This window comes from Limulus polyphemus, unplaced genomic scaffold, assembly GCF_000517525.1.
Source record: "Limulus polyphemus unplaced genomic scaffold, Limulus_polyphemus-2.1.2 Scaffold924, whole genome shotgun sequence".
NCBI classification, from domain to species: Eukaryota; Metazoa; Arthropoda; class Merostomata; order Xiphosura; family Limulidae; genus Limulus; species Limulus polyphemus.
Window position 1 is genome coordinate 290,660 of NW_013666534.1, and position 12,023 is coordinate 302,682.

Below are 12,023 nucleotides of genomic sequence, written 5' to 3' on the forward strand. Positions count from 1 at the left end.
GGTAATGAAGAAAAACTTTAATATAACAGCAAATGTACAACGTTGTCGAAACGTTGTACATTTGCTGTTATATTAAAGTTTTTCTTCATTACCCATTCAAGCCGTCTCCAGCCATTATTAGTATAGGTGACTGTCCTGTTTGACCAGGTCCAGTAGGGGCCAGATTGATGCTTTTTATGAACATTTGGGAGTCATTTATCACCAACATTTGGGTTTTTGGTTCTTATCAGAAGGACTCTCCCTTCTTTCCTTTCATAACCTCTCCTATCCCGTTTCCTGTTCCTTTTCCCTTCCTCAGGATTCTCTGTCCAACCAGCATCTTTCGGAGGCAGTTCAGGATCTTTTACTCTTCGTGGTTACTATTCCCATTCTTTTGTGGTTCCAAAGAAGAGCAGAGATTGGCTTTCTATTATCTATCTCTCCCATATGAACCACTATTGAAAGTTCCTCAGTTCACCATGTATACTTTCCTGTCTCTTCATTGGGCTTTTACTCCAGGTCTTTTAATGACAAAGTGCGATGTGTCAGATGCTTACCCCCATATTCTCATTTCCTTAGTATCCTGTCATTATCTTCGCTTCATCCACAAGGACTGTACCTATTAGTTTTGGGCTCTCCCTTTCAGGCTGGCCTCAGCTTCTTACGTGTTTTGTCGGGTAATAAAAGCCTTCGGGTAACTTTTTCATTCACAGGGGCTTAATTTCTTTCATTACATGGATGATTGGCTACTTCTAGCTACTTCACTTTTGACCTCTTCCATAAACATGCAGTTTATTCTAAAGGGAGCAGCATGGGTAGGGTGGTTGGTCAAGATGGAGAAATCCGTTCTCACATCAACTCAATACCTTGTTCATCTTGGGGTATTTTTCAACTCCCATCTCAGTCAAGCCCAGCCGTCTCCCCTCCAACTGCAATACACAGAGCTTATGATTCAGAAGGTGCAATTCTCACATTGTCTTCCTGTACAAGAGTTTCTTTCTCTTTTGGGGACTTGGGTTTCCTTGGAGGCTCTTATTCCCCTTGATCATGTCCACATGTGGTCTCTTCAGTGGGTCATTCAAGATCAATGGAATCATATGGAGGTCCCTTGGATTACTCGATATCTCTTCCTCCTTCTCTCCAGGCCAATTTTGCCTAATGGCTGGACAGGGACAACACAATGGTTGATGTCTCTCTTCCTCCTCCACGACCAGAGGTGCATCTTTTTACTATGCTACTCTGTCGAGTTGGGGGGCGTATTGCAACGCCCAAGAGATCTTGGGTCATTGGTCTTCAGTTGAGTTGAGTTTCACATCAATAGTCTGGAACTCTTAGCTGTTTTCCAGGCAAAGGATCAATTCTTGCCAGCTTTGAGGAACAAAACAGTGATTATCCACTCCGACAACTCGACCGTTGTCTCTTTGGTCACTCAGCAAGGGGCACCCAGTTGCAGTCACTGTGTCTTCACACATTGAATATGTTGTTCTCGGCCCACAGCCATCACAGTCGTTTGCTGGCCTGTCATATCCTGGTGCTCTCAATCTTGTTGCAGATTGATTATCTCATTCCAAAAAGATCCTCCCCACTTAGTGGTCCCTCAACCCTTAGGTTTTCAGGTGGCTATGCTCTGAGTTGGGCACTCTACAGGTGGACACGTTTGCCACCAATCTGAAACCAAACTCTCTCTATTTTGGTCTCCTGTTCTTCATCATTCAGTTTTATTAGCTATAGACATCCTCAGTTAGGATTGGACAGACATCTACATTTATGCCTATCCTCAACCCATCTTCTTCTCAGGGTCCTTTCCATTATCCAAAACACTCCATGTTGAGTCCTTTTAGTGGCTCTGTTCTAGCCAGCTCAACCTTGGTTTTCTCTACTTCTCCCTCTTCATTTGTCACCACCATTATCTCTTCCTTTCTCCCCTTCCCCATCAACCTGCATTCCTACCCTCTGGTTTCAAGTATGCCTTTTGTCTGGTCCCTTGCACAAGGTTCCAGATCTTCTATCCAAGTAGTACCTCTTCTTTCCCACTTCATTCACTCCTCTTCCTTGTCCTTGTACCAATGTAAGTAGTGTGTTATTCGTTATTGGTCTATTCATCAGGGATTTACCCCTTCCTCTCCTTCACCTTTCTGAATTTTTTACTTGGTTTTTCAGTAATGGTCTTTCTGTTTCGCCCTGCCAGTTATAGAGCAGCATTATCATCTACCTTTCATTTTTCCTGATTCTGCCATGTTTTTCCTCAAACTTCATTCTTTTTGTCTCCATCCTCCTCCACGACCTACTCCCTTGTCAGATTAGGATCTTAATGTTGTCCTCCATGCCCTTTCTCGACTTCTGTTTGAACCTATGGCTTCTTTTTCCATATATCACCTATCGTTGAAAACCTTTTTCCTCCTCCTGTTAGCTTGTGAACGTTGAAGGTTAGATTTGTTTGCCATCGATGTCTCTCACATCCTTTACCACCAAACCTATGTTCTCCTTTATCCTGATTGTACCTTCCTCAAAAACCTCCACTGCATGTGAGGGTATTGTTACCTTCACTCCTATTTCTCATCTTTCCATTTCACACATATGGGAGGGATAAGCTAGCTAATTGGATTAAGTAAGGTTTGGTTAGAGAAGAGGAAGAAAGGGGTTGTAATAAATGGAATTCAATTAAACTGAATTGGAACTGTGATTGGGGTACCTCAGAGTTATATGCTGATACATTTACTCTTTTTGATGTACATTAATGATACTGATAAGGGAATGATCAACAAATTGGTCAAACTTGCCAATGGTATTAAATTTTGGATCCATGAGGATGCTATTGTTGTTTTACAACATTTGGCAAAATGGATAGATAATTACAAGATGGGATTTAATTATGTTAAGTGCAAGACAGTGCATGTGAGCTACATTAATTTAAACTATAATTACCACTTTGGTGGGAAATAACTCTATAGTGTTGTGGAAGAAAAGGATCCTAGTGTTTTGGTTGATCAGTCTGTTAAACCTTCAAGCCAGTATGCATGCCTTGTTTAGATTATTTTGTTCAGATATAGACTCCTTTAATAAAGAAATTGAGTTGCTGGAAACGGTTCAAAGGAAAACTACATTAATGATTCCTAGAATTGAGGGTATGTTATATGAGGTCAGATTAAGACCATTAAAATGAATTTTTCTTGAGAAGGGTAGGTGATCTGATTGAAGCATTCACAATTTTAAAAGGAATTGATAGAATTGATGCATTATCTTTTTGTGTTTAATGGTAAGAGTGGTAGGACTGTGAGACACACATTTGGCAGGGTAGAATCATTTGAAAGTTAGGCAATTTTGTTTTTCATATAGAGTAGTCATGTGGTAGATGCAACAGGATTTAAGAAAGAGTTTGATGAGTAATTTGGGAGTCATTATTGGATATAGACAAGTACGTGTTTACTAAAAGGTATGGGACAGCCATTATGGACAAAGGGGACCCTTGTCTCTCAGATGATATGCTATGTTATGTTAATACAAGTGAAGAATGGTATGTGATGGTCAGCATATTTCTCTGAAGTAATTTCTAGGTTTTCTTTATGGGTCTGGCATTATCTGTTACAGCACCAAAAGACTTTGCAAGACTTTTATTTTTTGAGGGGATGTTTTGTCAACCATGTATTAATTGGTCAGGTTTTGAATACAGTCTTATTGAAAAGCTATGTTAATGTCCTTACATATTTATTTATTAAGTCCCTCCAATCATTACACTGAATACTCAGTGTTCATAGTCCTGTTATTTCAGCTCTACATCACAATCAACTCTTTCAAATTCTACTTTCGATAGAGGGTTTTACAGATAATATCAAGTTCAAAGCTGTATGTGATTGAGTTTGAAGGAACTGACCAGCACGACTTGTTATTGTATTAATTTATTAGTATGCCTGTGGCCTTTAATGCTCATGCAAACAACTTCTAAGCATAATATCAACAGACCTACCCATGTTGGAACTTGAATGATGTAGAGTTGATGAGGCAGGGTTATTCAATTAGTATCTTCATAATATTCTTTGTCAGATGCACAGGACATGTTTGTACCAACTTTTTATTAACTTATACTGGATTTGGTACTTAAGTAGACTAACTGCTAGTTTTTGGCCTATTAATCAGATTAATGGATGATATTAGCTTTGGGGGGGGGGGCAACAGTATTTCACTAGCACTACACTTGCTATTAATAATTGATCTTTTGTTGGTTTTCCATAATAAAAATGTTTTTACTTCATTATGGCATTTTTTACAACTGTTATTATGGTTACTTATTTTGGTAGCATTGAGAGTGTATGTTTTCCAGCAATACTTGCAACTAAAAGTAAAATCTTTTGTTATCTTTACTGATACGAAATACCTTCTAACAATGTGTTCTATTCTTACCATATCACAACACCAAATAGACTGTAGGACTGACTACAATAAAAACAGTACATTCTGGAAAATCCCAGATATTTCCTGTAGGCCTACTTTTGGTCACAAAATTAATTTAGGATGGTGCCAGCTGTTTCTGTTGACTGACTAAATACTGATGCTATATAGCTAGTGGTGTGTTAAACAATTACTAAAGTAGTTAAGATTACTTTATAAGATAGCAGCATGATGAGCAGAATATGCTTGTTAGTGATGAATGGTGTGAGTTCACATAACTGGATAGTACTATGTATTGACTATAGGCCAAGTCTATGGTATGTAACTCTGAGTAAGAGATAAACTCAAATTATCATGATAAGATATCATACATTGCATTAATTGTGTTTTAAAAGCGAAAACCAATAACAATGTAATGTGATAATACTGCTGGTAATAGTTTATGTGCATTATTTTTAAATACTAATAAATTATTTTTACCATATATAATACTGAGTTATAATATTAGTTGATAGTTGTTAGTAAAGCATGAAAAAGGCAGTCAGAAAATTGTCAGTTAAACACTATAAAAATGCAAACAAACCCTTAATTCACCATAATTAAAGTAAATGAATATTATAAACTACTACAGAATGTAATAATTAATGGAGAAGCAACTGTGATTATAAACAAATGTACACTCAAGTTTGAAAAAGTCACATCTATTATGTACTATTAAATGTTTTGCTGCAAAACTTTCTTTGCTAAGAGCTCAATTTTTTTGTTCATTTTCTTTAACAAAATGTTATATTTACATGAAAAACTTTTAATTTCCTAAACTTTAATGGCTGGTCAGAAAATAATAAAACACTAATTTGTAAACAGAGTGATTTTATGTACTTATTTCCTATAATGTTTCAGTCAAAAATACCAATGAATTACTTTAAAATATAAGTTAAAGCAAACTTAAAATCTGATACAGTTTGTATTAAAAATTATTTTCTTTTGTTTTTTGATTTTTAAATAAACATTTATAAAGATGAGATATTTGGAATAGGTTTTTAATATAATGCATGTATTTATTTCTCTAGATTTTGTATCTGTGTAGTTATAAGCAAGTAATAGTATAGGTTTGTTTCATACAGAAAGATTATTGAGAGTTTTTCTCATGTCAGTTACAATTATTACTAACCATATCATGCTTAAAAAACACTACACCTAGACTTCAAAAATAAAATTTTGTACAGAGGTGTCTGTAACTACTATGATAATTAGTGTTTTGTGTTCTTTCTCTTAGCTTAGCATGAAATATTTCATGTTATGCCATTATACTTGGTAAAGAGTTTCTTAACTGTGAGATGCTGAATTACTTTGAGGAACTTTTCTTTTTTTTAACACACTATTAAATTCGTTAAATTTCATGCTTCAACTTTATAGACTGAAGTTAATATCAGCCTCAAACAAGATAATGAATAATTACTTTTGGAATTAATGCTAAGAAAATGAAAAACAAATTCAAATTACACTTAAATATTTATCTTTTCCTTATAACAGCATTAGAGTGTTACACCTTAACCACATTTTTTTTTTTCATTTGTACAGTTTCATTTATAGCTAATAAATGAAGTAACACATAAATATAAATTTATTTGGTTTATTCTGTTTCAGGGGAAAATGGGAATGCCAGGCTTCCCAGGAATCAACGGAATTCCAGTAAGTAGAAAATAAATTACAAATAATCAATAAATTTAAACAAAAGCTTTTTATTTTTTAAAAGAGAATGAAATTCTGAAATAGTCCAGCTTCTACTCTTGTCACTACTATGTCAACTGCATCATTGTCACAACTTTTTCCAGAGGTTAAGTTAACTCAGTTATCTTTACAATAATTATTTCTTATTATCAGTAGGTAACTAGGGAGGACTGAGCAGGGCAGCTGTCCAAGGCACTGCTCAGAAGGGTTGCAGTACTCTATCTATTTTAACAAATATTTGAGAACTAAATCTGATAATATGATTTAGGAAAAATTTCCCATTTATTTTTATTATTATTTACATATACTAACTGGCAATACCCTAACAACTTACCCTGATTTGTATGACACTGCTGCTGCTACAGCAATATTCTTTTTATAGAGTTTTCTTTATGTTCTTAATTATTCTTTGTTTGAAACTCTTGTGACACCCCTAGCAACTTGCTGTGACACACAGTTTAGAAACCACTACTGTATAGCTTAATTATTACATGGTTTAAGTGTGTAAACTACATTTTTCTTTATTAACAGTTTGTTTTTCATTTTTAATATTTAATACATACAAAAATACTGAGTTAAAATGTCAACTATTTGCTTCAATAAACCGTTCAAGGTGACAGTCTATATATGTAATTAATTAATTGTAGGCATGTTTATTATTTAATGTGTAATGTTTCCTGTTCTTTGTTTTTACTCAGGTTTTAGTGAATCTTCAGAATTGTGCATAAGTCTATTAAAAGTATGAGTACTGGAGTAGTGGAATAAATGCATTGAGAGCAAGAACTTTACGTTCATTTATACTTCAATTATCAAAAGAACTGCTGACTGAAGTGAAGGTTGTTTGTTGTGAGAGTTCTAGGAATCACTAAAGTAGAAAATGTATTCTATTTTTTGTTGATATATATCATTCATTAGTATGCATTCACAACATTCTTTTTTTAGGGTTTACCTGGATCAAATGGTCCTAGGGGTCTACCTGGATTAAATGGCTGTAATGGAACAGATGTAAGTCAGAAGTTCTAGTCTGTTACATGTTTCTCAGATGAATATTGACATGAAGTGCCAAAAATATATTTTATTACTATATTTTTCACATACCTGCTTCTCCAGTGTTATGCATTAGATAAGCATATAAGCACCTTTACAAAGCATTTGATTAATACACAGGAAAGTGTCATAGTAATGTGTATAAAAAAAACTTAATGTACTGTATACTTAATAAAGTATACCAAAAAACAACAAGGTATTCTCTATGCCTAGTAATGTTTATCAAAAAACAAATTGATTATCTCTAAATTTTATAAAGTATGTTTCTAAAATAATACAACATTCCCTAAACTTAAAAGTTTCTTTCGAAAAATGATTAATCATACTCTAAACTTTGCTTAATTTAGTAGTGTTTACCTTTCAATGAATATGCAAGAACATAGATAGTACATTTCAGTCTTTAGAAATGTAAAGTTATACACTAATTATGATTTATAAATCCAAAATGTAATTACTTGTATTATAATAGTAATGTTAGCATAATGGGAAGAGTGAAGGGTGTAGCTGAACTATTGAGAAATACCTAAAACTTTTAGAAAGATATCTGGCTGTGGTGATTAAAATTAACTGGTTACTGGATCTGTCTATAGAAGTTTTAATTGTAGAAGTGAGTAAAGTTGCTATTGTATCAGCTAACAATTTTTGATTACTGGACTATTTTTCTACAATAATTGAAATTTCAATATTTAAATAAATAAAATATTATTTTTAATATTACAAATGGTACTAAAATGTAGAGTATTCTTATTTCAATATAAATCATCTATACTTTGATATATACTACTTTAAGTATTTTAAATAAGGCTCAACTGGTTAGAAGTAATTTCTATAAAATCAACAGATAAAATTCAATCTCACTTGGTTTTTCGAAGCACAGTGCTGTCTATACCCAACAGATCCTTTTCTGTGGTTGGATAATAATTAAAACTCAAAATGGCAAATGAAATTCTGTGTAACCAAATGTACACAGGATCAGTCCATAGAAAACAATGTGGATTGACCCTGTATTGTAGAGAGAATATTGACTCTAATTTTGTAGTTGCTATATATATCTACACAAAATGAGACAAACTTTTATTAAAATATAAAAGTCTATTGTACCCAAAAAATCGGATGTGTTACAAAATTATGTGTACTGAAGATATGTCTGTAAAAATACTGATGTCAGTCTGACTCAGACTCTGACAAGTTGGAGTGCAATGTGATGTTTAAATGAAGAATAAAAATACTTTTGTTCATTGTACAGTTTATATATTGCATTTGCATAACCTCTAAAGCCTCTGAAAAGCATACTTACATTTTTTTTTCAGCATCCCTATATATATTATATATTTACTTTTTTCTACCAAAAACTGTCACTAAATCACCAGTTAAGGTTAAAATGGATAGGTGATAACTCTGATATCAAATGCATGATACTATATTGAATGGCACTCTGTAAAAGGTCATAGCATACACACTTTGACTCCTACCCTTGAATATAGGGTTAAACTCTGATCAATTGAAGTCTTATAAAATTTTTAATCAAACTAGGCACTATAAACAGTAATGTGGATCCAAACATTTTATGGTTTTCATGATTGTCAAATATTTGGATTTTTATTGTATTCTGTGGTATTTTAAAACTTATACAATAAGTAGTGTCTTAGGAATACAGTATCAATAACAGTGTTGTAAACAATAATCATGAATACCCTAGAAGTGAGAGAGATTTTGCTATTTTGTGTCAGACTTTGGTTATACCTTATTTGGAATATTGTATTAATGTCTTCATCTTTTAATTATAGGCCATAGAGGTAAACCACCAGAATAATACCTAGTTTAAAAACATTTGAACAATGAGAAAAATATTTAATAGTTTCATGATGTTGCTGGAATACAGATACTCAAAAGTGTTTGGCCCTTACACAGGCAGCTTGTTTCTAGACTGATAATGTTGGCAATTTTGATTTGCTTGGGTGATGAGTATAAGTTTGGAAAACCTAGACCCAGACTTTTTAATATGCATAATGTTTTGATGTGAGACTTATGAGATATTATGTCTAATAATTTATTGTTTGTGTGTGCTGTTAGTTTTATTCTTTCTTTGAAGCTTTCAGTAGATAAAGTATGTGATTGCTAATGGTTATAACTAATTCAGTGACTAAAGGCCACTTTCAACATAACTTATTAATCTGTTATTTTAGTATGAAGATAACAATTTAGAAGGTAATGTTTGAGTTTGTTTTATATGATCAAGTAACTCGGTAATTCAGTTTAATTATATGAAAGATCCAAATTCTATATGATATGTTTGCTTATTTTCGTGTTATGAGCTTGTGTAAAAAGAAGAAAATGAAATTCAAACTTGAAGTCACTGACCCAAGTTGATGAAGCAGGGAAATCACTTCAATGAAAAATGATCGTTTCTGGATATCAGCAAAAAATATGACAACTGGTATTAAGTTGCCTTCAAAGTTCTGTAACTTTTCAGTGTTTTTAACAAGTCAGCAGTAATTATAAATGACATCTCACTTACAACAAATTAAAGCAATGGTTTTAGTTTGCTTTCAAAAGAAAAAATATTTTACATTTTTCATACATTTCTTATCTTCACCAACTAATTGACAGTCTTAGTGAAAATTATCCTAAATAGTTTAGATATAGTAATAGATTACATTCAGATCTATAATCTAGAACATCATAAACGTTGAAAAAAAAGGCAAAGAAACAAAAATTCAAATATCTTAGTATACTGAAATTTTCTTTTCTTTTTATATTTCTAGATGGAAATCTAGTTAATTTTTAATGACTTAGCAATTACTGTAACATTTCTCCATTTAACACTACATCAAAATTTGCTGCTACAATTGCAGTAGAAGCTACACATTTTTATATCTATATTATCCTTATTTATGAATTTCATATATTAAGAATACATATGTTTTAACCATAACATATTATCTTATTTACTTTGTTTTCTATAAACATGCAAACTTAGGGTTTACCAGGTTCAGCAGGAGCACAAGGAAAACCTGGACCCAGAGGAATTTCAGGATCACCTGGACCCAAAGGACTGAAGGGAGAACCTGCTATTGGCCCACCAGGGCTAAAAGGACAGAAGGTAAAGAAATGTGTGTTTTTTTCTGTGTTTTGTTTTTTATATATAAAGATAACTTTTAAATCACTATGAGTTTAATGCTGTTTATAGACTTATTAAAAAGCTACAGAGATTAATGGGAACATAGATTACAAATGGTGTTGTTATTTTATGCAGTTTAGACTCAAGAATTAATAATAATATTTTTTGTTTCCAGAATATAAGAAACCTTAATTACTGCTGTTGCTTTTAGAGTAGATTTTAGATGAAATACAGTGAAGATAATTAATTATAATACAAAACAAATGTATCTGAAGTTTAGAACAGTGATAAAATTAAAGCTAAAACTAATCTTCTCTCTCGCTGAGTTTCTTGTCATCTTTTACGTTTTTGTATTTCTTTTTTTTTTTTAATTAGCTCATATAAGTATTTATGTTGTCTGTTACAAAATCCATGTTTGGTTTCAGATATTGATGAGTCAAATATGATCTTCTATTTCATATTTTTTATTGTAAAGACTTTTCATTTTGATGATAAATTATTAGACTTTAAATGATTGTATACATGCAATAAAAGTACTAATAATCAGAACAAGCACTAATTTAATAAGAAATTATCTTTTGACTAGGGTGAACCTGGTAGAGATGGAATAGAAGGACCCCCGGTAAGCTAGTTTATACTATGTCATGCAACTCCAGAAATTCCAGAAATAATTAACAATAATTCTTATGCAGTCCTTAAAAAAATATTAAACTTTAAAGACAAAATTTAGTGAGAAATTCTAGATTTATTTGCATCAGCTTCTGTAATAAGTTATTGCTTTTCCTATATAGGGACCTCCAGGGTATGATGGCATACAAGGACTTCCAGGTGATCCAGGGCCCCCTGGTTTAAGGGTGGGTGATATTTTTATTTTGCTAAGTATCTTAATTTTTTGATAGATATATCATTTTTTAAAGTAATGTGATATTTCAAATACTTTGATATTTTTTATCAAACTAAAAGATAAACCTCTAGGAAATTTCTTACTACCTATGTTGTTTTTTAAGAACTTATAAATGCTTTTTTTTCTGCACACATTGCAATTATAGTATGGCTGGTGGAGTCAAAATATTCATTCATTTGAGCATTCAGTCATTGTGCCTTAATTTTTCTTGATTCAGTAAGCTTAACTTTTAATATCTACTCTTTTTTTTTAAAAAAAAACTTCTTCAGGTAACTTCTTTATATTTTTGGAAAGTTGAGCCTAGGTATATTTTGTGACATCAGTAAGCTTTTTTTGATTTATAAAAGATGTCTTAATCCATAAGAAAAAAGTACACATAGATATCAACAATATTATTTTAAGCAACTTAGATATGAGTTTTGTTTGCGAAATTATAAAGTATTTTTAGATTGATCTTGTCATAATGAATAGAAGGTCAAAGTTTTGATAAAAGTAACAAAATATATATGGTAAAAGCTAAGGCTATTTTATTCTTTTTTAGGGTATCAAAGGTGATTTAGGCCAACCTGGAATGAAAGGAAATATGGGCGTAGGTTTTCAAGGAATGAAAGGACAACCAGTGAGTTTCAGTGTAGTTTCAAAAATTTGTATTTATATAAATATGTATAAAATAACTTTGCAAATTACATCAGCTTATGATGTTTATCATTATGAGGGATTTATTTTATTGGCCAGACAAAAGTTTAAAAATTATGTTGTTGACAGAGAATAACTGCAACATATGATACTGTAGTGTGTAATCAGCTAACATAAATAACTGCATAAATTAGTTTTGTATTCTTAAGTCTGTAACTG

General features: G+C 32.2%; 1 protein-coding gene across 1 annotated transcript in view; it reads left to right on the forward strand.

Annotated features, from left to right (window-relative positions):
• Positions 1 to 12,023, forward strand: part of LOC106461268 (collagen alpha-2(IV) chain-like) — a 145,930-nt gene that overhangs the window by 59,124 nt on the left and 74,783 nt on the right. Inside the window, exons 5-10 of the mRNA XM_013921078.2 lie at positions 6,013 to 6,057; positions 7,039 to 7,101; positions 10,124 to 10,246; positions 10,851 to 10,886; positions 11,056 to 11,118; positions 11,710 to 11,787. Of these exons, the coding sequence (XP_013776532.1) occupies positions 6,013 to 6,057; positions 7,039 to 7,101; positions 10,124 to 10,246; positions 10,851 to 10,886; positions 11,056 to 11,118; positions 11,710 to 11,787 (408 nt within the window). The remainder of the gene's footprint in view (positions 1 to 6,012; positions 6,058 to 7,038; positions 7,102 to 10,123; positions 10,247 to 10,850; positions 10,887 to 11,055; positions 11,119 to 11,709; positions 11,788 to 12,023) is intronic.